At 61.0% G+C, this 26,979-nt stretch overlaps 3 protein-coding genes across 10 annotated transcripts; 2 read left to right on the top strand and 1 right to left on the bottom strand.

Moving 5' to 3' along the window:
* The first annotated feature begins 1 nt into the window (after nucleotide 1).
* On the top strand, nucleotides 2-8,352 carry AKT1S1 (AKT1 substrate 1). 2 transcript variants are annotated; one of them, XM_019425625.2, is made up of 5 exons: nucleotides 2-139; nucleotides 4,107-4,492; nucleotides 5,554-5,631; nucleotides 5,714-5,883; nucleotides 7,273-8,352. In XM_019425625.2, the coding sequence occupies exons 2-5, from the start codon at nucleotides 4,114-4,116 to the stop codon at nucleotides 7,414-7,416; spliced, it is 771 nt and encodes a 256-aa protein (XP_019281170.1). In that variant the 5' UTR covers nucleotides 2-139; nucleotides 4,107-4,113; the 3' UTR covers nucleotides 7,417-8,352. The 2 variants fall into 2 exon arrangements, with proteins under 2 accessions (XP_019281170.1, XP_019281168.1); XM_019425623.2 differs by lacking the exon at nucleotides 2-139 and adding an exon at nucleotides 157-797.
* A 558-nt stretch (nucleotides 8,353-8,910) lies between these two features.
* Nucleotides 8,911-15,268, top strand: PNKP (polynucleotide kinase 3'-phosphatase). 6 transcript variants are annotated; one of them, XM_019425600.2, is made up of 17 exons: nucleotides 8,911-9,233; nucleotides 9,515-9,759; nucleotides 10,333-10,379; nucleotides 10,716-11,018; nucleotides 11,920-11,999; nucleotides 12,082-12,139; nucleotides 12,230-12,337; nucleotides 12,639-12,710; nucleotides 13,565-13,688; nucleotides 13,796-13,866; nucleotides 13,946-14,038; nucleotides 14,113-14,209; nucleotides 14,295-14,356; nucleotides 14,592-14,701; nucleotides 14,780-14,867; nucleotides 14,959-15,020; nucleotides 15,108-15,268. In XM_019425600.2, the coding sequence occupies exons 1-17, from the start codon at nucleotides 9,043-9,045 to the stop codon at nucleotides 15,223-15,225; spliced, it is 1,929 nt and encodes a 642-aa protein (XP_019281145.2). In that variant the 5' UTR covers nucleotides 8,911-9,042; the 3' UTR covers nucleotides 15,226-15,268. The 6 variants fall into 6 exon arrangements, with proteins under 6 accessions (XP_019281145.2, XP_019281147.2, XP_019281146.2 ...); XM_019425602.2 differs by having other exon boundaries at nucleotides 8,918-9,233; nucleotides 9,515-9,678; XM_019425601.2 differs by having other exon boundaries at nucleotides 8,918-9,233; nucleotides 13,640-13,688.
* A 798-nt stretch (nucleotides 15,269-16,066) lies between these two features.
* PTOV1 (PTOV1 extended AT-hook containing adaptor protein) lies at nucleotides 16,067-26,762 on the bottom strand. 2 transcript variants are annotated; one of them, XM_053905656.1, is made up of 13 exons: nucleotides 26,628-26,762; nucleotides 21,799-21,936; nucleotides 21,596-21,678; nucleotides 21,454-21,511; nucleotides 21,259-21,366; nucleotides 19,545-19,700; nucleotides 18,979-19,065; nucleotides 18,798-18,871; nucleotides 18,664-18,721; nucleotides 18,274-18,378; nucleotides 16,648-16,845; nucleotides 16,476-16,545; nucleotides 16,067-16,199 (listed from the first exon to the last, which is right to left on the bottom strand). In XM_053905656.1, exons 1-12 carry the CDS (start codon nucleotides 26,706-26,708, stop codon nucleotides 16,534-16,536), a joined length of 1,158 nt encoding a protein of 385 aa, XP_053761631.1. In that variant the 5' UTR covers nucleotides 26,709-26,762; the 3' UTR covers nucleotides 16,067-16,199; nucleotides 16,476-16,533. The 2 variants fall into 2 exon arrangements, with proteins under 2 accessions (XP_053761631.1, XP_053761630.1); XM_053905655.1 differs by lacking the exon at nucleotides 26,628-26,762 and adding an exon at nucleotides 24,514-24,800.
* Nucleotides 26,763-26,979: the final 217 nt, after the last annotated feature.

Raw genomic sequence — 26,979 nt, 5'->3', positions numbered from 1 at the left:
TGAAGCTAAAGAGGTGCCATTTTGCTCGAGGGCACAGGCAAAGCCGGTCAGCTGCGGCCATGTTAATGCGGGGCACTTTCATCTCTCTGAGGGGCGCGACAGTGAGGTCCTGGAAAAGAAACGGATAAAAGAAAAGAAGGTGAGAGAAGGTGTGCGTCAGAAGAGGTGCTGAGGGACTTGGGTTAACGGGATGAAGCCGTCCTTATTCACGGGAACGAAGCGGTCCTAGTCGAATTCCTGAGTCACCGTCGCGAGAAAGCAGTCTAGGCAGCCATATTGAATCCTGGCAAACCGAAGCAAAAAGGGCTACCATATTAGATCTTTACCAGCCTTGGTGCTGAAGGGGGAATAGGTTGGAGGGAGAGTCCATGTACATTTTGGGCAAGTGATGCCAGGCTGGCCTGCCATGTCATTAACGGGCATGCCTTTTCTCTACTTCTGTGGAAGAGGTTGACAATGGGTGAGGGGCATCAAGTCGCTGGCCTTAGTTTACTGACGCCTTGAGTGTGCATATGCCGACGGCCGTATTTCTTGGGGGCAAATCGAAATGGTTTGGCTTGTTTCCGAGCAAGCTGAAGCCTTTCTTTCGCCATCTTTCTTATGGGCACCGTGCTGTCGCCATTGCCCCGCTGTGACCCGGTGATGTCCCCGTGGCCATTTTGGTTTCGGGCGGCCCCGATATGGGAGGCGGAGTGTGCATAGTGGAGGAGGGCCAACCACGCGGAAGTGACGTGAGGCGCCGCCATGTCTTTTGAGGGCGGCGACGGCGCCGGGCCGGCCATGCTGGCTTCGGGCACGTGAGTGGAGGCGGCGTTGTGAACCGCGGTGTGGGGAGGATTTGGCCGTCCGGAGGAGAGGGGCGCTGGGAGGGCGAGCCACTCGTGGGAGGGGTATGGTCTGCGTAGATCAGAGGGCAGAGGTCGCCCAGCGACCCTACGCTGAGCGCTGGAAAGGGGTCACCCGCGGGAACCGTTGTGTCTGACCCAAGGCAAAACCTAGACAGCCTTCTCATACGGTCTCCAGACCCACAAGGGTCCTTGCCTTAGTCGTGGACCATGTCCACAGGGTCTGGGGGTTGCCCGGGGGGACTTGGGGCGCCCCTCACCCGTCCAAAGGCGGGACTTCCGGTCCTGGCCCCCACCTGGGCGGGATTTCCTGTTTTCTTCCTAGAGAAGTGGCTCTTCCCTGGACCCTCGGGCGAGGTGGGAAGGTCTCGGAGAGGTCGAGAAAGAGCCCAGACGTTCACCTTGTCCCCGGCTACGCGGGGTAGGGGGGTGAGGGGGCATCCTCGAGTTTCTCCCACTTTCGGGCAGGGGGGCACTCGTAGTTTGACAGGTGGTTGGAAGGGGGCTTCACTAGCATCCCTCATTCCTTGGGGGACTCGGCCTCTTTCCTCACCTGTACCTAGAGTTCTTTTCCTCAGTTCATCTCATCTCATCCTAGGAGGCCAGTTACCTTAGCCCTCCCCTCCCCCTCCTGTGGGGGACAAGTCTCATCTCCTCTCCCCCATCTTAAACTCTTCAGTCTTGGGGGTTGGGGACCCTCCGTCCATCTCTCCGCGCCTTAGAGGATAGAGGACTCTCCAGCAGCTGAAAGGGTGGAGTCTCCTCTGGTCTTGGCCACCCTGCTTTTGGGTAACCAGCCTCAGAGAGCCCGCAGGCCTTGGCAGAGAGGTGTGAGTTACTCTTCTCATTTTTGCCCAGGCCGCCTCTTCACAGTGTGAAGGGGGACCCTCACGCCCACTCACCCCCATTTCACTCTTTCCAATCCTGAAACTGCTCTAAGATCTAGGACGAAGAGTTTAATCCTGATGTCCTGGGGACACGAGAGCCCCAGGCTTAGCACTGCCAGGCTGTGTGACCTTGGACCAGTCATTTCCCTGCTCTGAGCCTTGGTGTCCTCCACCAGCTAAGGGTGACCCCAGGAGTCGCTGTGAGACCGTTAGGCTCCCTGGGCCTCACTTTCCCCACCGGGACTAGGAGATCCTAAACTTTCCCTGGCAAGGAAGGCAGGCTGGCATCTGAGATGAAGGACGGGCTCGGGATCCAGCCCTCTGACTCTATAATCAAAGCCCTGAATCTCCCTGGCCCTCAGTTTGCCACCGTGAAGCGGGTTGATAACAGCCCCCTCCCTCGTGGGGTGGGGGAGAGGCTGGGATGACACGCTTGCACCCCTGAACCCCCGCCTGGCGGATGGGAAGTGCAGGGTGAATTTGCCGTGGGGCGTGTCCGGAATGGTGCTGGCTGTTCTCGCTGCACGTGGCTTCCGACAAGGGCTTTGTGGCCCACGAGCCCGGGCTGTCTCATTTGTGAGGGAACCGCTCCCACCTTAGTGGATCAGGTAGGAGGTGAATTGACAGGTGCAGACTCCATACACTTAGTCGCTGCTTTTCAAACAATGGCTTAAGTGGTTATGCGTTGAAAAGGGCCTGCGAATTGAAATCCAGCTACAGAAGACCTTGGCAGGCTGGACTAGAACTGTGCTTGAGTTCCTCCAGTGATGGGGTGCCCCCTACCTCCCTGAAGAGGCCCCTCAGCTTCCCAGCAGCCCTGGCTCCCCCACTGTGGTTTATAGGAAGAAGAAAATGAGGCAGAGAGAGGGCCAGTGAGTGGTCCAGGGTCACACAGCAGGTTTGCGATGGCAGACAGCCAGTCCCCTTGCTTTTTTTTTTTTTTTTTTTTTTTTAAGTTTATTTAAGTACTCTCTACACCCAGTGTGGGGCTCAAACTTATGACCCTGGGATCAAGAGTCACATGCTCTTCCAGTTCAGCCAGCCAGGCGCCCCAACTACTTGCTCTTTCCATCTCATAAGGGGATGCAGCCAGCAGCTTGTCTGCTTAGGGGAGGCCTGTCCTGCGTCCTCGAGCTTGGGGAGCTCACAGTCTGATGGAGGAGGCAGCAGAGGTACAAGGGTCACAAGCTCAAGTGACAGTGAGCTATAATGGAGGTAGCCCAGGGCACTGTGGGTCTAGAGAAGCCATCTGATCCATCCTGGGGGCCAGGGAAGACTTCCGGAGGAATTGCCAGAACAGTCTTAGGAAGTACAAAACTTTGCGAATGGAAATCTAGGCACAGAGAGCGTCTCGCACACCATTTTCTGCTCAGCCCCCGCTCTCCAAGGCCTGCCATGTGCAGGGCAAGGCTGGTGCCTCAGAGATGAAGGCTGCAGGCTCCCCAGAGGGCTATGTGCTACAATGGGGGACTCTCCTCCATTGTAGGAGCCCAAAGTGGGGGGACTGACCCGATCTAGGGGCGAGGGAAAGCTCTTTCCACACTAGAGTGAGAGAAATGTTGACTAGTAACTGGAAGGCAGGCCATCCAGGTGTAGGGGGACCACCTTGACTGAAGGCCTCAGAAGTCTTGGAAGGCTGTGATGCTGAGCGCAGGGCCAGGTTGAGGGGCCGTGACCTTGTCCTGGGGCTGCTGGGGCGGGGCAGGGGCTCTTCCAGTGGGGAAGGACCCCCAGGGGGCCGTGTGCTGGCCGAACTGGAGGCTAAGAGGTTCAGGAAGAGGCTACAGTGGTGATCCGTTGGGAAAAGAACGCAGGCCAAGCATATAGTTTCAAATCTTCTATAAGCCACATTAAAACCGTAAAAAGAAAACATAAGATCCGCTTTCGGCATATGTCTTGTTTAGCCATTATGGCTAACACGTCATCATCTCAACGTGTCATCAACAGCAGACCTGCCAGTGAGATGTTAGACACCCTACTTTTTTGTGCTAAGCCTTCAAAACTCCAGTGCGGATCTCACACCCATGGCCCCTCTCGCTCTGGACCCGCCACCTGTCAAGTACTCCTTAGTCACGTGTGGCAGTTGGTTCCCAGGTCGGACAAGGCAGGGCCAAAAGGAGGGCCCAAGGCTGTGGGGACAGGGTGGGGCAGGAGGGATGGGGCCGGAGGGTTGAGGATGGTACCAGGAGATCCGGGTGGGGAGGAAATCTGGGGGAGTAGCGGGCTTTGCGGAAGAAGCTGAGCTCAGCAGGGACAAGGTGGCTGGGAGGGATGGGCGTGGCCTCTAGGGACAGGTGGACACACAGGGCCGGGTGTAGACTGCGCCATCAGCCATCAGCGGAGCCTCAGCTCTCTGTCCTGCTCTGCCCTGCAGGGCGTGGATGGCGTCGGGGCGCCCCGAGGAGCTGTGGGAGGCGGTGGTGGGGGCCGCTGAGCGTTTCCGGGCCCGGACAGGCACGGAGCTGGTGCTGCTGACCGCCGCGCCGCCCCCACCGCCCCGCCCGGGTCCCTGTGCCTATGCAGCCCACGGCCGGGGGGCCCTGGCAGAGGCCGCCCGCCGCTGCCTCCACGACATCGCCCTGGCCCACAGGGCCGCCGCTGCCGCCAGGCCCCCCGCGCCCCCACCAGCACCGCAGCCACCCAGCCCCGCACGGAGCCCACCTCGGCCCACCCTGGCCAGGGAGGAGGACGAGGAAGATGAGGACGAGCCGACAGAGACCGAGACCTCGGGGGAGCGGCTGGGCGTCAGCGATAACGGAGGTGAGAGGGGGCAGGGGCTGGGGTGGCTCTTGGCTCGGCAAGTCGCCTCCAAGGTAGGTTTTCCTGGGGAGGTGGGACTTGCTTGTCTCTGAGCCCTGGCTGACTTGCCGGGAGACCTTGAGCGGGTCAGTCCCCATCTCTGGGCCTCAGTTTCCTTACATGTTACCTGGCGCCAGCCCCGTGGTGGGAGGTGCTAGACAGACGCAGAGCCAGTCCAGGCCCTTTTCTTGAGGGACTCCTGGCCCGGCCAAGAAGTTGGTGGTCCCGATGTGAGGCAGTGCCCCGTGGAGGCCATAGGGTTGGGACCTGAGCTGGGAGCTTGAGCAGCACAGGAGTTCTTTCCAGATCTGGGGTGCCACATGCTTGTGAGAACAAAGATAGGAGTCAGGGATGCAGGCAATAGCTTAGAGAGGCCGAGGGAAAATGCAGCTGTGTGTTTTGGGGGGTAATTTGGAGGTTGGACTTCAAAGAGACTGGCCTGTAACATTAGGGCTTTGAAGAGTGATTAGGAGTTTGTGGGGGGGCTCAGCAATAGGACTTACTACTACTCAGCAACTGCTTACTGCTAACGCTTGCTTCTTCATTGTTGCTGGAGACAGCCTGCATAGGGTTAAGGGCACAGACTCTAGAGCCCGGTGGCCTGGGTTCAAATCCTGCTGACACGATTATTAGCTACGGAACTTTGGGCAATGATATAACTTCTCTGTGCCTCCTGGTCCCCATTTGTCAAACAGGCTCATAATCGTCTCCTATTTTTCTCAGTGTGTTTTTTGAGCCAGTTCAACCCAAACAGATCTTAAGAGATTTCATGTTTATCCAGCCAGTTGTTTTCACCCGAGGGTGTAACAGATAGAAACTGGATTTGTTTCTGCTGATGACCTGGAAGATAACCGGGGCAAGGGTGTTTGAGGCAGAGGGAATAATTCCAGAAGCCCTGAGGCTTGCAAGGGCCTGGCCAATGGGGGGGGGGGGGGGAGCGGGGGGGGGGGAGCAGGGTGGGGGAGAGAGGTGATCGCAGTGGCTGGAGTCGAGCCGGCCCGGGCCACTAACACCGTCCACAGGGCTCTTTGTGATGGACGAGGATGCCACACTCCAGGACCTGCCCCCGTTCTGTGAGTCGGACCCTGAGAGCACAGATGGTAAGTGTCCCAGGCTGTCCCCATGCCCAGGGCTGCTGGGATGAAGGCAGGGACAGAGGCTGAAGTCCACCCTCTCCCTCAGATGGCAGCCTGAGCGAGGAGACCCCTGCTGGCCCCCCAGCCTACTCAGTGCCCCCGGCCTCAGCCCTGCCCACACAGCAGTATGCCAAGTCCCTGCCCGTGTCCGTGCCCGTCTGGGCCTTCAAGGAGAAGAGGACAGAAGCACGATCATCGGATGAGGAGAATGGGCCGGTGAGGGGCAGAGGGGAAAAGGGAAGGAGGGTGGAGGGAAAGACTCAGAGTCACTTCCTCCAGGAAGCCCTCAGGCATGGATGGCACATTTCATAGGGTTGATCCTCCCCTCCACCTCATGAGGCAAGTTTTGGGGCCAGAGCCCTAAAATTTTTTAACTATTGCAGCCTTATAATGTACCCCAGTGCCTTGTAGGGAAAGTCTTTTCCGGTTTCTAGGAATAGCTTTATTTACAGAATACCTGCTCCAGGCAAGGTACCAGTACTTTGGTATCCCCTCCAGAAGGAGAAATTGAGGCTCAGAGGGGTCAGATCACCTACTGTCCCCACCCTGCATATTTCTGGCTCCTCCTGGCATTTCCCTCTCCCCCACTTCCTCTGTTTCTCCCACACGGTTGTACACGTGGTATCCCTGGGCTGGCCTGGATGGACCCTCACCATCCATCCCCGAACTTCCCTGACACACGGGGAGTGTATGTGACTTCCTTGGGACCTCAACTTGTGAGGGACAGAGCTGGGATTGGAACCCAGCTTCCTTTTGGAAAGGAGTTACAGGCCACAAGGCAGGAGGCCTTGGGTCCCTTGGGCCCCCTCCCCGTGTGCCTCTCAGAGTCCTCGTCGACTCACTGGCAGCATCCATCCGCTGTTGCTGTCCTTGTTGCCACTGGTGGAAACCCAGTGAACTGACATTTGAGGCCTGAGGGTGGGGGTGCCGGGCTGGACTCCGGAGGGGCTCTCGTGCAGCTTCTGCCTGTGGCCTCTCCTGTTCTGCTGGAAGCCAGGCCCAGCTCAAGGGTTCGGGCCACACGGGAGATTGCACTAGTTGCTGGGGGACAGGATGACAGGGCCCCTCCCAGGTGGAGGCCAACACGAAAAGGGGTCCTTTCCTTACAGCGCCGGCAACGTGATGGCTCAGGGCTCTTGAGCAGTCACTGGGCTGATGGTCTCAGACTCTGTCATCATCCCTATGTTTTAAAGGCGAGAGAGAAGCCTAGGGAGATGAAATGCCCGTTGACAGCTTGTCGGTGGCGGAGGCCTGATTATTACATGACTCGATGCCAAGCCCACCCCAAATCCTTAGACATGACACTCTCTGGGCGCACACAGCCTTGATGGTCAGCAGACAAGCAGCACTTCCATTGTATAAGGAACTAGAACGGCGATGGGACAAGTAGTTCTTGCGCGTGGAGTCAGGCCAAGAAGGGGAGGAGGAGAGAGGCAGGAAGGCTTCTTGGAGGAGGTGGTGTTTGAGTTGGGTGGAAGGATCCCACATGGAGCAAGACTGGGGGAGGCGGGAAGGGCCTTCCTAACAGGCGAGAAGCGTTGGGCCGGGGCGTGGCGCCGAAGAGGCGGGGCCGCAGCGGGCGCTGACCCCACCCCCGTTCCGCAGCCCTCCTCGCCGGACCTGGACCGCATCGCGGCGAGCATGCGCGCGCTGGTGCTGCGGGAGGCCGAGGACACCCAGGTCTTCGGGGACCTGCCGCGGCCGCGGCTCAACACCAGCGACTTCCAGAAGCTGAAGCGGAAATACTGAGGCCCAAGCAAAGAGCTTCCCGGCCCAGCGTCCGCTCCGCTCCACACTACACCCCTGCCCCGCCCCCTGGGCCGGCCAATCCGAGTCAGACCTGGGACCGACCTTCCAGGTCGCCCGGGCCCCGGGATTGCCCCCTCCCTGCCAATCCCCGCCATCCTTCCAGCCCGCGATCCCCTCACGCGCCGAGGAGCGGGACCTATCTAGTTTCTCGATTGGGTCTGTCGCCGCTTTCTCTGCCCTGCGACAGATTCTTTCGATGAAGGGACTAGCTCGCTCCCTGATCGGGGCGGCCAGTTTTAAGCCCAAAAATGGGTCAACTGTTGTTTTTTGCCTAGCGACAAGGGCTTTGCTCGCGCGGCATTGGTCGAAAGCGAAAAGCCAAGCCACAGGATTGGGAAGTGGCAAGCCATTTCGGCCTAGAGATGGGAAGCTCCTACATTTGATTGGCTCGAACCCAAAGGGCTTGACCAATCTCCCGGAGTCGCCATCCCACCCTTTCTGGGCTGTCCCGCCTGATTGGCTCCAGCGTCCTGAGGGCGTGGCCAAACCTTCCTCCTGTGCCCAGGATTGGCCTGCGGCCTTAAATTTACGTTCTTTACACTACTGGGACTGGGGTTGTTTTTGACCTAGTCCCGACCAAGTGTCCCTCTGCCCCCTCCCAGGGATGGCCCAATTCTGCCCCTGCGTCTGATACCCTCTCATTGGTTCCATCCCACAACAGCCTGCCAATCGAAGTCCGTCCTTGCAGCCCGGACGGCACCAGCTCCCGCCCCTCTCTCCCCACCCCCACAGGTGCCTTAAAGGGCCTTCGTCCGCCCAAGGTGGGGGGCAGGGGCCCTCGCTCTCCGGCCCTTGTGTGGGGGAGAGAGTCGGGGGTGGGGATTGGGAGTTGGGAGGGGTGGTCTGAGATTAAAGAATTTTACCTCTGGCAAATGAGTACAAAGTGTGTTGTGTTCATTCAACAAACATTTCCTGAAGCCGAATGAGCAGCATTTCATGGATTTTCAGTGCAAAGCTGGGAGTTTTTACAGATAAAAGAGATTCACAGGGTGGGAGTGGGGATTCCAGCCTTGTGTGACCATAGATCCCCACTCTTCAGGGAGATGAATGTTGGAATGTGAATAGTATTTAAGGAATCAGTGTTGAGTCCACATAGACCCCAGCAAAACCAGGAACCTCCACTTGAGGCCGGGAGTTTTCTGCCTGACAGAGCTGAAATTGGCACTTGATCCCAAATCTAGGCGGGGTCCAGTGAACCTGTAATTTCATCTCCCATCAGACCACCACCGGAGGAATGCGCAACAGATAAGACATAAACAGGACGAACTACCAGCCAAACAATTTTATAAAGTTATTAACATGTATTAACTCTTTTAATCTTCCTAGTAACCCCATGAATGGAAACGATTATCCCCACTTTACAGATGAGAAAATCGAAGTATTGAGGGTCAGGGCTGCTGTCGGGGGCGGAGATTTCTTGGACTGGCAATGACCATCAAATGGAAAAAAAGTTTCTCCCGCTATAACTAAGGGAATGAATGTTACAGAGTTCAACGTGGAAAGAAAATCTGCGAAAAGAAGACCCACACCCCCTACTGGCCCGAGCGGTCCATTGCTGCGGGAGAGATGAAGGTCAGAGCACCGGAGGACCAAAGGGGCAGGTCTGGAAAGGGGCGGGGCTCCTGTAGTGGGAGGAGCCAAGGCCCTGCCCCCTTCCGTAGGACGAGTCATTTCCGTCCGCCGAGAAACAGAGAAAGAAGCCGGTGGAGTTGCGGGCAGAGCGCCTCGTGCCGGACTTCCCCGGTCGCAAGTGGCAGGTGAGCCCCGGTCCGGCATGGTGAGCGTGGGCCGAGCTGAGGGCGCGCGCGAGGTTCTTGGCTTTGCCTTCGGACGTAGGGGTCCGGGCTCCCTGCAGGACTGAGCGGGGCGTCGTCGCCTGGGAAACGGCGCGAGCCTGAGGCCGGCAAGAGGGTGGGATTTCCGGAGCCTTCAGCGGAAGAAGGGAAATTCCTGGTGGACGGGGAGGGAGGAGGAGGGACTTCCTGTGGCAGTTTGAGGGCGTTCTGTCAATCAAACCTGTTTACCTACTTCCCCTTAGGCCGGCGCTAGGGATGGCCGAGGTGGAGCCCCAGGGCCGCCTGTGGCTGGAGAGCCCCCCTGGGAGTGCGCCCCCCATCTTCCTGCCCTCGGACGGGCAAGCCCTGGTCCTCGGCCGGGGACCCTTGACCCGCGTTACCGACCGGAAGTGCTCCAGAAACCAAGGTGGGCGGGGCCGGGGCTGCAGGGGGTGTGGCCCGCTGCTGGAGCGGGAACACAGTGCAGGAAAGCTGGACCGCCGGTCGTGTAAGGGAGATGTTTGGCCACCAGGCGGAATTGCGTGCTGTAGCTAGTCCTGAAGTTGATAGGTGCCCTCTGGAGAGTATAGGAAGAGAAAGAGGCTGTGCCTGACCTGGAACTAGCCAGACCCCTTAGTGGGGAGAGGATAGAACCAATCCCTATAGAGGTGTCAGAGGAGGATGCTTACAGGTCACCGGGAAGGCTTGAGTCAGGTCACGACCCTTGACAAGGAGAGAGCCGAGCCTATGGTGAGAAGTACTACGCAGGCCTCGGTGGTAACGGGGGAAGCCCAGGACCTGCACCTAAGCACACGGCTCATCAGGGAGAAGCCAATTCTTTACGGAAAAAATGCCCGCCCTGTCCCTAGGCGAGAACCCGCGTCACAGGCAGTCCTATGGCCTTTATCTGATTCCTGCATATAAAGGAGAGAGCCGATCCCATTTAGAGATAAACTGCTTTCCCCTCCGCAACGGGTGCTATGGCCCCCATCCTGTGGCTTAAAGCTGGCCGTGCTCTCCAGTAATGAGGAAAACGATCACACAAGGATGCACATTCTGACTCCACCCTCTCAACCCTCAGTGGAGCTGGTCGCAGACCCTGGGACTAAGACCGTGGCAGTGAAACAGGTACCAGTTCCTCCGTGAGGCCTGGGGGTGGCGTTGGGCAAGAATAGCAACCCGGCCGGGAACGGGCCCGTTGGAAAAAACCTGGTTTGGAGGGAAGGGGGTGTGGCCAATAGAGAAGCCTCGGCGTATTACCTTCTTCAGTTGGGGATCCATCCACATTTAAATTGGATAAGGCTGGCCGCCTGTAACATTTCCAGATTCCTGATTGGTGGTACACAACGAGGAGGCGGGGCTTATGGATCTGACTGGCAGGTGGGGAAAAGAAGTCCCGTTTAATTAGAGGAGGTGCCTGGTGGGGGATGCAGTTAATGCCAGCTCCGCTCGCTCCCTTTGCAGCTGGGAATTAACCCCTCAACTGCTGGGGCCCAGGAGCTGAGTCCGGGGGCAGAAGGCTCTCTGAGGGTGGGGGACACACTGTATTTGGTCAACGGCCTCCACCCGCTAACCCTGCGCTGGGAAGAGGCCCGCACGTCTGAATCCCGGCAAGACACTCCACCCGGCACCCCTCCGGTGGCCCCAGACGCTTCAGGGGACGTTGAACCACCGAAGAAGAAGCGGATGCGGAAGTCCTCCTCCGGCTGGGAGAATTTTGAGAAGCTGCTAGTGTTTACAGCACCTGGGGTGAAGCCCCGGGGCAAGGTGAGGGCCAAGCTGAAGGAGCCACGCAGGCGGGGGCTTGGCCCTAAGTTTGCTGTGTGCCCCTGGGCAGGTCATTCAACCTCTCTGAGCCTCCACTTTTTTTTTTTTTTTTTTTTTTTTTTTTTGGTCTGAGAAGTGGACCTGATGACAGTCAGGGGCTGGGGGCGTGGATGTATGTCAGCTCCGGCCTGACCCGCAGTAACCTCAGCAACGAGCCACAATCATGGTAGCAGGTGTAGCACATTGTAGCAGAGACCCGAGCTCACGTGTCCTTACTTCACGTGTCCTTAGCGCCACTAGTCTCCCCAGTAAAATGCTGAATCCATGAAAAGCACGAGGCACAGCCCCTGACACGCGGTTAGTACCCAAACAACCCCACTCCTGTTTTTATTTCCAGGGTTATTAGACTTCTGGCGTGGAGGCCAGGGGAGGAGGGTGGGCAGGATAGGAACCCCCAAAAACAAAATTTTTAATGCTTATTTTTGAGCGACAGAGAGTGAGAGTGAGCAGGGGAGGGGCAGAGAGAGGCAGACAGAGGATCTGAAGCGGGCTCTATGCTGAGAGCCCGATGTGGGGCTTGAATCCACAAACCCTGAGATCACGACCTGACTTGAAGTCGGGCGCTTAACCGACCGAACCACCCAGGTGCCCCGTGAAACCCATTTTAAAGACTGGAATACTGAGGCGCTTAGAAGAAGTGGGAGGCAGTAGGGTAAAGATTAGGCTCTACGCTCTGGTGTCAGGGACACATCCTTGCTGTGGCTTTGCCCTCGTAAAATGTGGAGGCTCTGTGACTCAGTTTCCCTACGGGTGAACGGCGAGTGGTAAGTCTCCGCCTTGCGAGGGGTGGGGATGGGAGGCGTAACAGTGTCACCGTTCCTCTTTTCTCGCTGACCATCAGGTGGCCGCCTTTGATCTGGATGGGACCCTCATCACCACCCGCTCTGGGAAGGTCTTTCCCACTGGCCCCAGTGACTGGAGGTGATAGGAGGCAGGACAAGGGGGTGAGTGAGGCACCCACAGGGGGTCCCCCGTCGCCTTACCCCTTTCCCATCCGCCCTAGGATCTTGTACCTAGAGATTCCCCGTAAGCTCCGGGAACTGGATGCGGAAGGCTACAAGGTGCGTGTGCTTTGTGCGTGATGGCTGGGCCTCGGGGCAGGCCGGGGCCCGCGCGAGGAGGGCACCAGGTGACATCCGTGTGCTCCCCAGCTGGTGATCTTCACCAACCAGATGGGCATCGGGCGCGGGAAGCTGCCGGCAGAGGAGTTCAAGGCCAAGGTGGAGGCTGTGGTGGAGAAGCTGGGCCTTCCCTTTCAGGTATGGCTGCCAGGGAGTCGGAGGGTTGTGGAGGTGGGGGGTGGGGACCCAGAGAGAGGGGAACAGAGATGCTGAGCTGGGGGCACAGAGAGGAGGGGACAGGGGCCTGGGGAGAAGCCGTAAGTGCCAGTGGGGAGGTGGAGGGCGGGGTCTGGGCGGGGTCATGCTGAGAAACTCCTCAGAAGTGGCCCGCCCTGGGGCACCGGAGCTCCCTGGATTGGCGAGGGTTGGGGTAGCATCCCTGGAGGATCCTGGGAAGGAGCCCAGGAGGGTGTCTGCCTGCTGTGACTCCCACCCACAGGTGCTGGTGGCCACGCACGCCGGCTTGTACCGGAAGCCGGTGATCGGCATGTGGGACCATCTGCGGGAGCAGGTGAGCCTCGGCGTCCGGGTCATTCCCCTCTTCCCTCTGCCCGGCCTCCCCTCCACAGGCCTCCGGGGTTTGCCGTCCTGCCTCCTTCCTCTTCCTCCCCTCCCCTCCCCAGGTCCTCGCCTTCTGTGTCACATTCTGTTGGTAGGTGAGGGCAACGCTCTTGAACTCAAAGTCAGAGCAGTCAAGGAGGAAATCAGTCGCTTGTTGGTTGTTTTGTGTGTGCAATTGTTCTGAAGTTCATCAGCTTCCTGAGCTGAAGGTATCCGTGTACCAGACAGGCCTGCTGGGGCACCCACATACCAGTGAGGGTGCAGACTGTACGTGCACACGCTGGTGTGTAAAATAGTGGGAGGAAGCGAGGCAAGATGAGGCAGGGTGTACCTGCGGTGGTCAGGTAAGGTCTCTTCGAGGTGCCTTTTGAGATCTGAAGCTGGTTGTGGGGGGGAGCCATGAGGGTATCTAGGAGTGGTCTAGGTGGGAGAAGCAGCAAGTGTAAAGGTCCTGAGGCAGGTCTGTGACTAGGGTGTTTAGGGACAGTGAAGAGGCCTGGGTGGCTGGACCTGAGTGGATGAGGAGAGAGAGGGGTATGAGGTCAGGGCGGGTAGGTGTGGGACTGTGATGCCTTGAGGGCCCAGGTAAGGGCTTCCCCTTTACCCAGCAGGGGAGCAAGGGGGTGGTGCCAGGTAGGGTTGGGAGGGGTGGGGTCAACATGAGCAGGAACCGGCACCCTCTGGTGGCCGTGTGGGGAACAGACCGTGAGGACAGAAGCCCGCAAACCAGGATGGAACAGCCCAGGATCCGGGCGGTGGCGGTGAAGGGGGTGAGAAGTGGCCTGAGGGTGGCGCCTCCAGCAGGGCACCGACGGAGCCAAGCATCTCCAGGGAGATGTGGAAGCAGGCTCCTTACTGCCGTCACCTGTCCCTCCCCAGGCCAACGAGGGCGTGCCCATCTCCGTCGGGGACAGTGTCTTTGTGGGAGGTAAGGGCCTGGGGACGGGGAGGGTGTGCGGATGGATCCACTGGGGCTGGGGGACGTGTGTCCCCAAGGCTGCTGGTGGACGCGGGGGTGTGTCCCCTGTGTTCCAGACGCAGCCGGACGCCCAGCCAACTGGGCCCCGGGGCGGAAGAAGAAAGACTTCTCTTGTGCGGACCGTCTGGTGAGGCCCCCGTCCCCTGCCCGCCTGGAGCTGCGTCCCCACCTTGTCTGACCTCTGCGTCCCCCGCCTCCTCTCCCAGTTTGCCCTCAACCTTGGCTTGCCCTTCGCCACGCCGGAGGAGTTCTTCCTGAAGTGGCCCGTCGCCAGCTTTGTGCTCCCCACCTTTGACCCGGTGAGGCCCTGGGGGGGGGGGGGGGAGGGGAGGGGAGAGGCGGGAGTCACACTGATCGCGGCCACCCCTCCCAGAGAACCGTCTCCCCCTCGGGGCCGCTCTACCTCCCTGAGGCCAGCTCCCTCTTGAGTCACAGCCCTGAAGTGGTGGTCGCCGTGGGATTTCCTGGGGGTGAGACACCTGACCCCCGACACCCGGAAGCCCCAGCCCCTCTCTGGGTCCTCGGCGCCCCCTGATCCCGTCCCCCGCTTCACAGCTGGCAAGACCACCTTCCTGCAGGAGCATCTCGTGTCGGCTGGCTACGTCCACGTGAACCGGGTGAGACCCCCCACGCCCCAGGCCGAGGGCCGCGCTGCCCGGCCCCTCGCTCGCTTTCCCCTCCTCACTGGGTTGCCGATTCCCCTCCAGGTCTCCGCGCCGCCTCGCAAGGCCTGCCCGCCCCTGTCCTGGTGCTCACGCCCCACTTCCGTCCGGGTCTCTGTGCCTCTTCTGGGTCCCTGCGTGCCCCGCCCCCCCCCCCCAACCGGGTCTCCTGACCGGTCGTGTCCCCTAGGACACCCTGGGCTCATGGCAGCGCTGCGTGACCACGTGCGAGACCGCTCTAAAGCAAAGGAAACGGGTTGTGATCGACAACACAAACCCGGACCCTCCTACCCGGGCCAGGTACCAGGGTCCCCGGGGTGACCTCTGTAGGGCGGGCCTGGGGCCCCTCACCAGCCCGGCCCCTTCCTGGCCCAACAGGTACATTAAGTGCGCCCGGGACGCGGGGGTCCCTTGCCGCTGCTTCCTTTTCGGCGCCACGCTGGAGCAGGCGCGCCACAACAACCGGGTGAGCTGGCCCGTGCCCCCCGCCAGCCTGCCCCCCTCCACCCCACCCAGCCCCCCCTCCCAGCCTGACCCCCGACCCCCACCCCCCACAGTTCCGAGAGATGACCGGCTCCTCTCACGCCCCCGTGTCCGACGTCGTCATGTTTGGCTACAGGTGAGCCCCGCCGCGGGGAGGCTCCAAGCGGGTGGGCGCCAGGGGCCCAGGCTGCGGCTCACCTCCCCTCCTCACCCCTGCCACCAGAAAGCAGTTCGAGGCCCCGACGCTGGCGGAAGGCTTCTCGGCCATCCTGGAAATCCCGTTCCGGCTGAATGTGGAGCCTCCCCTCGAGCGGCTGTACCGCCAGTTCTCAGAGGGCTGAGCTGCCCCCGCCCCCCAACCCCCAATAAATGGTTTTCCTTTAAGCTCGGGCAGCATTGTGCTGGGAAGAAGGGTGGTCTGCCCGGCCAAGGACTGGCACCTCGCTAGTCCCCAAGCGGGGACGGGGGGGGGGGGGGCCTCCCGGGGTGGATACAGGGGTGTTTGTCCTGAGTGTGTCTGGCCAGATGCCTCTCCTGCCAGAGTAACTGAGGCCTCAGCACCATGGCCGTGGGCGCTCCAGACCGAGGCTGGGGAGCTCCCCGCAAGGGACACGGCCCCCTGGGGGAGCGGGGTGGGGTCTTCCTTGCGCGTGGCTGCCGGGCTGCAGAACCAGTGCAGGAGCATATGTGTTGTGACCCTGAGTATACGAGCTCGATTTGGTGAGTGAGAAACTGCGTGAAGTTGACCTTGGGGCAGGGCCTGCAGCAGTAAAGGGGGTGGGAACACCAGTCACAGGGGGCAGGTCCCGGGCCCCAGCTTGTGTTTGCTGCTGGCCAAGCGCGACCTGTCGAACCCAAAGGGATGGAGAGAGAACCCCAGTGGCAGCCGGGAGCAGAACCCAGGCATGCGACTGGCCTCGAAGACAAGACCACCAGGCACGGCGGGGCCTGCAGTCTGGGGACTGACCTGCCACTGAAGGCCTAAGTGGCTCCACGTGCAGCCCATCCATCCCCGCTCAGGTAACTGCGCTCTCGGAGGCCCCCCCCCCCCCATCACAAGGATGCACATTCCCACCCCCCACAGCAGGGGGCGGGCTGGGCCATCAGCTCTCTGGGAGCCAATGACACCCAGTCTGAGGACCCCCGGCCAAGGCTTCTGGACACGGAGCGCGGTGGCCAACGGGCTTTTAAAAGACTTTATTGGGGAAACGTACAGGGGTGGAGACCGTCCTTGGAGACAGCTCACGACGCGGTCCTCCAGCCCATCTCGCTGGGCGGCTGCCATCCCAGGGGCCCCTGCTCAGAAGCATCTGACCTGGGGGGCAGGAGCAGAAGGGGAGGGGCTGGACGGGGCCTCCCAGCTCCTCAGGGAGGGGCCCTGGCTCAAAGGGGCGAGCCCTCTCCCCACCCGCCCCGGGCTCCATCACCTCCGGGGGGAGAGGGTTGCAGTTTCCCAGGAGGCCTGGGGCTACTGGAAGCTTCCCCGAGAGGCGCTCTCGGCTCCGGTCTCAAGACCAGAGTCACATGACTGCTCCCCAAGCCCCAGACACCTCAGAGGGTCCCTCGTGCACTCGGGCTGGGTGCCACTCACCGGTTTTGGCGGGGGCCTCGTCTGTGACTCCTGGAGGGGCCCGGCCTGGGGGTGGCCACTACCCCCCCATCTGCGGGGGAGGAAGGCAGGGGGGCTGCGTCAGTGGCAGGGACTTGGGGGGTGGGGGGGAGGGGTGGGGGGAGGGGTGGGGGGAGGGGGGTCCCGGCCTCACCCCCCGCTGCTGCTGCTCCTGCTCCAGGTTCCGCTGCAGGACCTGCTGCTGGTTGGCGATGACGCGCCGGATGCCGTTGACGAAGTTGCTCTGGTCGTGGGGGATGAGGCCGATGAAGATCTTCTTCTCCGAGGAGTAGAGGAGCATGAGCACGCGCACCTCGCACGACGCCTTGTAGGAGAAGTGCACGCAGCCGGCCTGGCGGGCGGGGGCGGGGGTCACCGTCTGGCCCCGGTGCGGATGCGCCTCCCCACGGCCACTGGAGCACGAGCGCGCGGGCCGGCGCCCCTCGGAGCCGCGGCACGCTGCGTCCTGACCGCCGTCCCCCCGGCCCTGGTGTCGCTACCGCTTGGGGACAAGGACACACGAGCCCGCAACGGCCTGGGGGCCGACGGGCTCTGCACCGAGGCACCGGGACTTGGCTCCGACGTGCTCCAAGGAGACCACGGCGCCCACGACAGGCAGGGCGATGGTGGGCTGGTGAGTACGCGGACTGCCCCCGAGGCGCCAGGTGGCCGTGGCCGGGACTCGCAGAGGCCCCCTCGGGCCCCAGGAAGCCCAGCACTAAGTCCCCCACACGCAGGCCCCGGAGCAGCTCAAGTGCCAACCACGAACCCCCAGTGAACTGTCAACAACACTGTTCCCTCAAACCAGGGACGCGGCCGAAGGGACAGCCACCTCGGGAGAAGCGGTCCCGCTCTGCTTCCCTGGACCCTGCTCTCCGGTCACCACCCCCGGCTTATAGGTGGGCAAACTGAGGCTGAGTTCAAGGACTCCCCAGGCCCCCCAAACCACAAGGGGCCGTGCCTTCCTGTGCACCACCCCGGGGAGACGGCGGCGGCAGGTGTCCAGGGGGGAGCCCCTCCAGAGCTCGTACCTGAGCCCCGGCCCCGCCGAGGGAGCGCGGGACGCTGGGCAGGGCCGGCCAGGTGCATGCGCGGCCTTTACAGGGTCCCCCGCGGGAGCGCTGTGCTCTCAAACTTTTGTGACACAAGAAATACACAGCCCTCCCTCCAAACGCACTTGCGCTGCTGTGACGGAATCAGATAGTTGGGGACGCATGCCGGCCCGTGACCGCAAACGTCCACAAAACGTGGCGACGGCCGTGCTTTCACAAGCACCGAGACAACCCACCTCCCCTCGCGGACAAACTGAGGTCAAGACCCGCTGGAGGCTGAGCCGGCACCTTGAGAGCTCGGGCCGGGAGCAGACAGACCTCGCTGCCTGGCAGGGCTCTTCCGGAGCCCCGGATTGTCCATGAGAAAACCCGGTCCCCGTGGAGGAGGGACCTGGGAGCACCGGGTCAGCACTCAGTGGTTCCAGCCCCTCGAGACTCTGAGTCGACCCTGGAGGCCGGTACCACACCGGGTGCGAGTCCCACTCTGAGCCTCAGTTTCCCCATCTATAAAACACGTCCGGGACAGCACAGACCCGGGGAGTCCCGTGGACCGGGAGCCGACCGGCTGTCACCACTCTCTCCCCAGCTGGCTTTGGGGAAACAGCCACCGGCCGTCATCCGCCTTCTAGTTTTCAAACACAGAGCGGACCCGGCCCCGTCGGCCCGGGGGGGCCTTTCGGGCCGGTCGCGCCCCACCCACTCGCCCGGCCCGCACACGCTGCACTCACGAAGCCGTTGTCCATGATCCGGCACAGGCTCTTGAGCGTCTCCAGGTCCTTGGTGAAGTGAAACTGTACCAGGCGCGAGTTCCGGAACAGCGGCACCAGTGTGGTCTGCGGGCAGGCCGGACGGCGCCGTGAGACAGGGCGCCCAGAACGGTCCGCAGCCACGCCGCCCGGCCTCGCCCCCGTCCCCCGTGCCGGCTCTGCAGGCCTCGCCCCTGCTTCTGACCTCCTCCGGGTCCACACCCGCCTATCTTCACTTGCCGGACAAGCTGGCCACAGGGCCCTGGATGATCTCCAGCCGGCAACTCCAGCGCCCCCTTCTCGGGGAAGTGCCCCGGCCACCCCATGATCTGCTGTCTGTCACACAGGCCGAGTGCCTCCCATCACACTCACCAGCAGCTGCTGCGGGATGAGCTGCATGTACAGCTTCCTTGGCCACTGCTCGGTCCTCCTGCGGGGCAAGGGGACGGGGGTCAGGAAGCTGGGTCTTGGCAAGACGCTGCCTCCGCCCCCAGCCCGGCACTCACAGGATCTCCCCTTGGTTCACGTAGACGTGCGACGGCAGCCACCTCTTGGACCGACTGTTGGGCTCAGGCCTGGGCTTTTGGGGAGGGGGAGAGGAAGAGGGGAGACATCAGGAGGGGGGAGGCACCCCAGTCAGCGAAGACACGCTGGTCTTCAGGTCGCCCCGGTCCCCCCAGGACTCACCTCTTGCCACTCCATGACCCCGCTCCACGCCAGGAACTTGTTGTTGACGATCTGAACTGGGCCCGCGACCCCGCCGGGACCCACCGCCTGTGGGAACAGACGAGTGGGGCCGATGCCTGGGAGTGCCCCAGGGATGCTTCTGGGGAACCTCAGAGCTGTCCTGAAGACCCTGGCCCCCGTCTCCAGACAGTCTGGCCACAGCCCCAGAGCTGGCCCTGCTCCTCAGCTGCTCACAGACCTTCCGTGGCTCCCCAGTGCCCCAGAACAAGTCTCAGATGGTCAACCTGGGGTATAAAGCTCACAGGGTCTGCCCCTAAGACCCAGACAGCCCTATAATATGTTGCACAAACAGGAACACTACTCATAAAATAACTGGCAAGGGGTGAACCAGGACAATCACCCTCCAGAGCCTTCCAGCCGCATAGCAGCCCTCCCCATAAGCCTGCCGCCCACCTCCAGGCCCTGCTGTGTGTAGGAGGCCCTCCTGTGAAGAACCGCCCTCCACACCCCCCCCCCCCCGACCCCCAAGCCACCCCCAAGGGCTGGCCTGGGCTCCACCAGCACACCTGTTTGCGCGTGGTAATGACCTGCCGGATGGCGTTGACAAAGCCGCTCTGGTCGTAGGGGATGAGGCCCATGAAGATCTTCTTCTTGGACGAGTACAGGAGCATGAGCACGCGCACCTCGCAGGGGGAGATGTGAGGAAACAGCATGCACCCCGCCTGGGGGGGAGGGGGCGGGCAGGAAGTCAGAGACCCCTCCAAGCTAACCAGAGACTGTCCTGTCTCGGGGACAGGTCACTGGACAGAAGTCCTCAAAGTCGCCCCGTGGCCTTCCGTGACAAGTGAGAGGCCACAGCACAAGGCAAGAGCATGTGAATGTGCACTTGGGGGTCTCCCTCAGCTGGTCAATCTGTGGTGAGGGCCTGGGACCCACCGCTGAGGCAGGAGGATCCTGAGAGGGTGGCACCTCCCCCCCCTCCGCCGCGTCGCCCCCTCTCGATGCCACTTTGTCCCCAGAGTAGGGCCTGCCTCGGCCGAGCCGCCTCCAGGGAGGCACTGGGCGCAGCCCCAGCTCTACTCCCTCCTAAGTGCGTGACCCAGTGCGAATCACTTCATGTTCCGGACCTCAGTTTTCCCATCTGTAAGATGGCTTAATGACAGTCCCATGGTCGCCGCCACATAAACATCTTTACGCGAGACGCCAATGCCTCCTTGGCATGACGTCGGAAAGGAGTGTCACAGGCCTCTCTACCTGGGCTGTCGGGACAAAGAGGCGGCTACCTCGGGGAATACCCCTGACTTGTCCTGTCACCCAGGGGCCACCTGCTCAGGGAACCTGTCCCCTGCCTTCCCAGACCGAGGCGCGGCCCGTCCTCCCAGAGCTACCAGTAGGACCAGGAGTGTGACCGGCCAGGTAGCACAGGGAGCGTGCTGGCGCGCTTCTCCCCTGTGGCCCTCGGGCCCATCGGCCAGGCAGACGGCAGGCCCTCAGCAAATGGCGCTGAGGTCAGGGCCGGCCCATCGGGCAAGAGACCGCGCCAATCACGACCCCCGGTCTGTCCGGGCCCCAAGGGAACGGGGATCTACCTGGACACTGGGGGTCATGGCCCGCCCACACAGTAGGCGGAAGGAGGCGCTTGGTCCCAAAGGGGACCCCAGAGCCGAGTCCTGTGGTGTCCCGAGCAGACGACCCGCTCTCCTCTCTCGCCACCCACCCCCCGCGAGCACCTGTCCCCTTCCACAACCAGACCCCTGTGGGGTGGGGGTGTTCACCGCTGAGATCAGGGCCCGGATGAGACGCTGGGGCCCAGACCGGAGGGGCTGCAGAGACCACGCCAGACTCACTCCCTGACGGCCCCGTGTCACGGTCACTCACCAGCCCACGCTGACCAGGTGTCGACCACACGTGCAGGCCGCCTCCTCAAACACCACACAAGTTCACTCCCGCTAACCCCCCGAGGCGTCCCGCCACCAGCCCCGTTTGCCGGATGAGGGAGCGGCCCCAGCACGGAGTATCCCCCCGGCCCGGCTCACCCTCCCTGCACCCCCACGGCCACCTTCAGTTGGGTCCCTGCCGCGTGCCGTGTCCCCAACAGGCTCCCGGGTCCCAGGAGGGCCAGCTGGGGCCCTCCACTCACTCGCATCCCCGGCGCCACCCGCCCGCGTCCTCCGTGCTCTGCCTTCCCTGACACCCGCGTGTTCGGACACGGACCAAGACTCCTTCGGAGGGAGACCTTGGGCCCCCGGCCCCCCCGCCCGAGGGTCCCGCTCTACTCACGAAGCCGTTGCCCATGACGCGGCACAGCCCCTTGAGGGAGTCGCAGTCTCTGTTGGTGAAGTGGAACTGCGCCAGCTGGGAGTTGCGGAACAGGGGGCCCAGGGTGGTCTGTGGGCGGCCAGGGGACAGCTGGGTCACTGCCAGGGGCGGGGTCCCCGGGAAAACGGGCCTGGGGAGGCCAGAGGTGGGTCTTACCAGCAGCTGCTGCGGGATGAGCTGCATGATGAGCTTCTGCGGCCACTGGTCGGTCTCCCTGCGGTGGGGGAAGGGGGGGAGGATGGCGAGTCAGGGGAGCCCCGGCCACCCACCTACCCCCGCCCCCCTGCCCGCCACTCACAGGTTCTCGCCCTGGTTCACGTAGGCCTGGCAGGGCAGGGCCCGCTTCAGCTTCGCCGTGGAGTCCGAGTAGGGTCTGCGCTTCTGGGGGCGGGGTGGGGGGGGGGGTCACCGGGCACAACCTGGGTGCGCGGGCCCGCCCCACACACAGGGCCAGTCCCCCGCCCCCACCCCCCGGGCTCGTGAGGGGACCCTGCGGCTCACCTCCTGCCACTCGAGGACGCCGCTCCAGGCCAGCAGCTTGTTGCTGAGCCGGTGCTCGCCCACAGCCAGGCCCCCAAGGGCGAGCCCAGGCGAGGAGGGCCCGATGGGACCCAGGGCCCCAAAGACCCGAGCACCTTGCTGCGGCAGAGGGGAGGGGGGAAGCCGAGGCTGAAGGACCCACAGGGGCAGCCTGTCCACCACACGCAACCCAGCGTTCAGACCCAAACCCCCTGCTCAGAAACTCCCGGGGCCACGTCCAAACCACTCGTCCCAGGAGTCAAAGACCCCAAGTGGCTGACCTACATATCCTTTCCCTGCCACTAGGAGCCCCTCCTCCCCGGCCACTTGTCACTTCAACACTGGTCTGCTCCCTGCTCCAGCTGTGCCCTTGGCCCGGAATACCATCCCTCCCCCTTCAGGAGATGCCACTCACTCACCCTCCTGGCCCGATCCGTTCTTGGTCCCTCTGTCCTGACCCAACTCAGAAGCCAGCGGTCCGAGGGTCCAGGCCTCCATGAAGCCCCCACAATGCACACACCAGTCTACACTGCAGCTGGCTGCCTGGCACATGGGTTTGCCCCAACCCACCCACGCTGAAAACTCTTCCAAAGCCCCCCATGGCCCTCAAGAGAAAGTCTGGACTCTCTCCTCTAGATCCTGCCAACCTTTCCGAGGTGGTCACAGGCCCTCCTTCCCTCCCTTGCAGACCCGGGGGGGGGGGGGGGGGGGCGGGGGGTGGAGAAGGGAAACCAAAGCACAGAGAACAGAACCATCCAGGGAGGCAGAGAAACTTTTGGAAGAGGGAGCGTAACAACATCAAGAGGGGTTTCAGACACGACATCTTGAGAGTGGTTGCAGAACACCCAGAGAACGTTCCAGCAACAAAACCAAGGAAAGCTACACGTTCTACTCTTCACAGGGCACTCTCCCAGCTATCCTTTTTTTTTTTTTCCTAAACCAAAGACATCTCAAAGCAAACAAGGGAAAGGCTTTGGAACAGGCTGGCAGCAAGTACCCCCTACAAATCTCACCAGTAAATGCCTCCGGGCAGCAGAAAAAATTACTAACGGGCGTTGTTCTTTTTCATCTTATATTAGAGGGCACTTTCTGCATTTCCTATAAAGCACACAGATGTTTTCTGTCCCAGAAAGACAGGAAAACTCGGATTTTCCAGGAGCTTAAAAAAGCAAACAAAAAAACCTGAGCAAGCACGTCCTCCACCTGGACAGCTGATTCTGGAATATGGGCAATGGTAGCGGATCAGGAAGAAAACCAAAGAGAATCTTGGCGTAAGAACATGTTGGTGCGTGTTCAGGCACGGGCTGGGTCTGAGATGCAGGACGGGGGTTGAAGTCCCGGGTTTGGAGGTGCCACAGGTGGGGCAGAGAACATCGGAGAATATGTGCTTAAAGCCCACAGCTGAAGAGCCTTCGGAGGGCCAGATGAATGCACTTTAGGATCCGGTCAGTGTAAACTGGGAGAGCACGTGTTTGAAGTCTGCTTTGTCTGTGAGGGCCAGCTGACCACGTTAGGCTTAAAACACCTTCTGGTCTAGAATGTAAAGACCGAGGATTCCTAGCTAAAAACTCAAGTCTACCTGCAACAACAGGGTAGGTACGTCCAAGTGCACGACTACAATTAAGGACGAGAGTTAAGTGCGGTCCTAAAGGAAATCTCATATCGGAGCAAATGTGTGCGTTTGACGTGTGAACTGTTTCCTGCACAGGGAAGCCTATTTTGTACTTGGTAGGAGAATGAAAGCCTTAGGGTACAGTTTCAGGACCGGGAAGCGCTTTTGAACTAGATGCAGATGCTGAACGCATCCCCGTATGACAGTGGAGCCGAGGGGTAGGTTTAAGTTTTGGGAGACGTTCAGAGTCTTCCTGTCTAGGTTTAAGATCCGAAAAAACCTGTTTTAAGGCCTGTGTGGAGCTGCCACAGCTCCATGCCACGCACAACGTCGGCGCAGGGTATGAAAGAAGCGAACTCGAGAGCCAGCCTAGGGTAAAAGGCACACCTGGGCAAGCGTGAAACGCCGCGACGTGCAGGTTTACTAACATTCCAGGTGCGCCTGAAGATTTTTGAAAAGTATGCGCTTATTTTAGGTCCGGGGAAGCGTGTGCAGTTAACGTCCCGACAAAGCCAGATGTTTACGTTTGGGCTTGTTGCACTCTGTAAGGGCATCCCACATCTGGGCGACCGTGCAAATCCTGGGCGCACACGCCACGGGCGCCGTGGAGACGCGCGCGGGCCCGGGAAGGAACACCCCCAGGTGCAACACCTGGGCGCGCGAGTGCAACACGCGGGCCCCCCTCGCCGCGGCCCCGCGGCCCCCTCCCCCATTTCCAGATTTCCTGCGCGGAGAGAGACCAACTTTCCAATTGGAAAAACAAGCATGCACGCCTGCCGTCGGCCCGCCCGCCCCCCACCCCGCGTTTAAATCGGGACGCGGAGTCAGCAGTAATTTGAGCCCTCCCCGCCCCCGTACCCCACCCCCGCCACCCCAGCCTCAACGCGCAACAAAGGGGAGAGCACGGCGCGTACCACCCGGGGGGGGGGGGTTTCCACGGGGGAACCCGGCCCCAGCCGGGACCACCCTTCGGGTCATCCTGAGACCCCACAGAAGAGGGGGCCGCGGACAAAGACCCGAGCCCGGGGGAGGGGCTGGCGGGGGCGGGGCCGTGGAAGGCTCTGGAAAAAAGGCGGGGGGCTCACCATGGGAGGGGCCGAGCGGGCCCGGATCCGCGGTGGCTGCGGGCCCCGGGGGCTGGCCGGCCAGGAGCGCGAGCGGGCGGCGCGCACCGTGAGGGGCCGTGGGGGGCGGCCGCGACCCCCGAGGGGGCCCCCGGCGCCGGAGCGGTGCGGAGCGCGGCGCGGACGGACCATGGCGGGCGCGAGCCGAGCGGGCTGGGGGCTGCCACGGGCCGCACGGGGGGCTGCGGGCTCCACCGACTGAGGGGCGCGGGCGCGCGGCTTCGGGGGAGACGGGCTGGGCTGAACCAAGCGCGGGGGACGCGCCGCCGGAGAGGGGTCGCCGCGGCCAAACCACTGCGGCGAGCGGGGGAGCGCGGCGCGTACCAACAGCGTCCGCGAGGGGGCGTGGCCGGGCTGTACCAAAATAGGGCTGGGGGAGCCTCAGGAAGCGGAGAGGGTGTGTGGGGCGGGGAACGCGGCCATTGGGAGATGCTCTGGGCCTCTCGCGCTTGAGGGGGAGGAACTGGGAAGACGTGCGAGCAACAACTTCAGGGGGGTGTGGCGGGAGAGGCCATACCGAAGGGTGGACGGGGGGTGATAAACGAAGACGACGATACTAAGTTGGCTTCGGGCTGGGAGACAGGATACCAAGAGACCCTACCCTTAGTCGCGGAGCCGCGAGACTACACCAAGAGACCTTAGGAAGAACAGGAATAAGGGAATAGTGGGCCTTGTGGCGAAGGAGCCTACCTAGAAGTTTGGGGATACGGATCGTATCTTGCACCAGGAGGGGACTTAATGTTTGAAGGCAGTGACGTGGCTAGGTGGGCCGGAGACCACAAATCCCAGCGTCCCCCGCGCGGCCTGGGCGGGGCCAGCGACCCCAGAGACGCCCGCCAGTCCCCGCTGCGTGCCCATTGGTCCCGGTGCCCTAAGGCTCTGCCTACCGCCCCAGGTACCTTCTCGGGCTTCTTGCCACCCGGGCCGTTCATTGATTCACTCTACACTCAGCTATTACAGGACTGCGTATTCACTTACTAGGAGTTGTGTAACATTTTCTGCTTAAATTTGTCTGTTTCTTAAATGTTAGTAATAGGTAACCGTCAAGTGGCTATGAGGATTAAATGAGTTAATATAAGATCACTACTCAGCCTAGTAACCACTTAAATGTTAAATCTTTTTAAAAAAAAAATTGTGATGAACACCAGTGAATAAAATAAAAACTTAAAGAAAAAGCGTTATTGGGACGCCTGGGTGGCTCAGTCGGTTAAGCGCCCGACTTAAGCGCAGGTCGTGATCCCACAGTCCATGAGTTCGAGCCCCGCGTCGGGCTCTGTGCTGACAGCTCGGAGCCTGGAGCCTGCTTTGGATTCTGTGTCTCCCCCTCTCTCTCTGGCCCTCCCCTGATCATGCTCTGTCTCTGTCTCAAAAATAAATACATTAAAAAATTTTTTTAAAAAAAGAAAAATCGTTATTAGTACTACTATTTCCAGTCTGCGCGAGCAGTGCGTATACTGTGATGACCAAAACAGAGAGGGTCCCTCACAGAGCCCGAAGTCCACTGGAGCAAACAAAATAATCGCAGTTTGTGATAAGTGTGACAAATAGAGCAAAGGCACAGGACGACAGCATGGTGACCACGAGAAGTCAGGGGACCGACCTTTAGGTAGCCTGCAATTCTATATGGGCCGGAAGAGCCCTAAAACGAGGGAACAGCAAGGCACAAGTCCTGAGGGCAGAAGGAAAGTAAGGGAAGCCGGCACAGTTGGAGCCGACTGAGGGTGGAGGGCTGTGGAAATGGGGAGGTGCCGGGATCCCCAAGCAGGGACCTGCAGCCTTGCTATGGAACTTGAATTTTAATCTCACTCTGCTGGGGATCCACCAGAAGGCTTTCAACAAGGGAGTGACACAGACTCCCTTATTTTTAGACAAATCACTCCTGCAATACTCGGAAATGACATTTCTACAAGTCTACCGGAACGGGGCCCACAGTGGCCTCTGAGGAGAGAAGGCAGCACGCAGAGGGAATGGGGCCACAGCGACGCAAAGGAGATTCAGCTGCCTCTCTTAGACTATCTGGAATTCTTACATTATGCAGATGTTGCCGACTTAGAAATAATTTTTGAAATACTTACATCTTTTTGGAAGGATTCCTCTGGCTGCTGTGTTGAAAATAAAACGGTAGGGGTGCCTGGATGGCTCAGTGCGTTAAGCATTCGATTTCAGCTCAGGTCATGATCTCACGGTTCATGAGTTTGAGTTCTGTCAGTGCAGAGCCTGCTTCAGATCCTCTGTCTCCCTTTCTCTCTGCCCCTCCCCTGCTGTCTCTCAAAAAATAAACATTAAAAAGAGAGGAAGAAAATAAACCGGTAGGAGAGGAGTGGAAGCAGAAGGGCAGAGAAGACGGTGCCAATAATCCGGACAAGAGGCATAGATGGGATGGATGGCAGGCAGGGTGGCCACAGTGGAGGTGGTCGCTTCCACAAC

Source organism: Panthera pardus, unplaced genomic scaffold (assembly GCF_024362965.1).
Source record: "Panthera pardus isolate Hobbes unplaced genomic scaffold, ASM2436296v1 HiC_scaffold_18, whole genome shotgun sequence".
NCBI classification, from domain to species: domain Eukaryota; kingdom Metazoa; phylum Chordata; class Mammalia; order Carnivora; family Felidae; genus Panthera; species Panthera pardus.
This window is presented reverse-complemented; position numbering and strand designations above follow the sequence as displayed.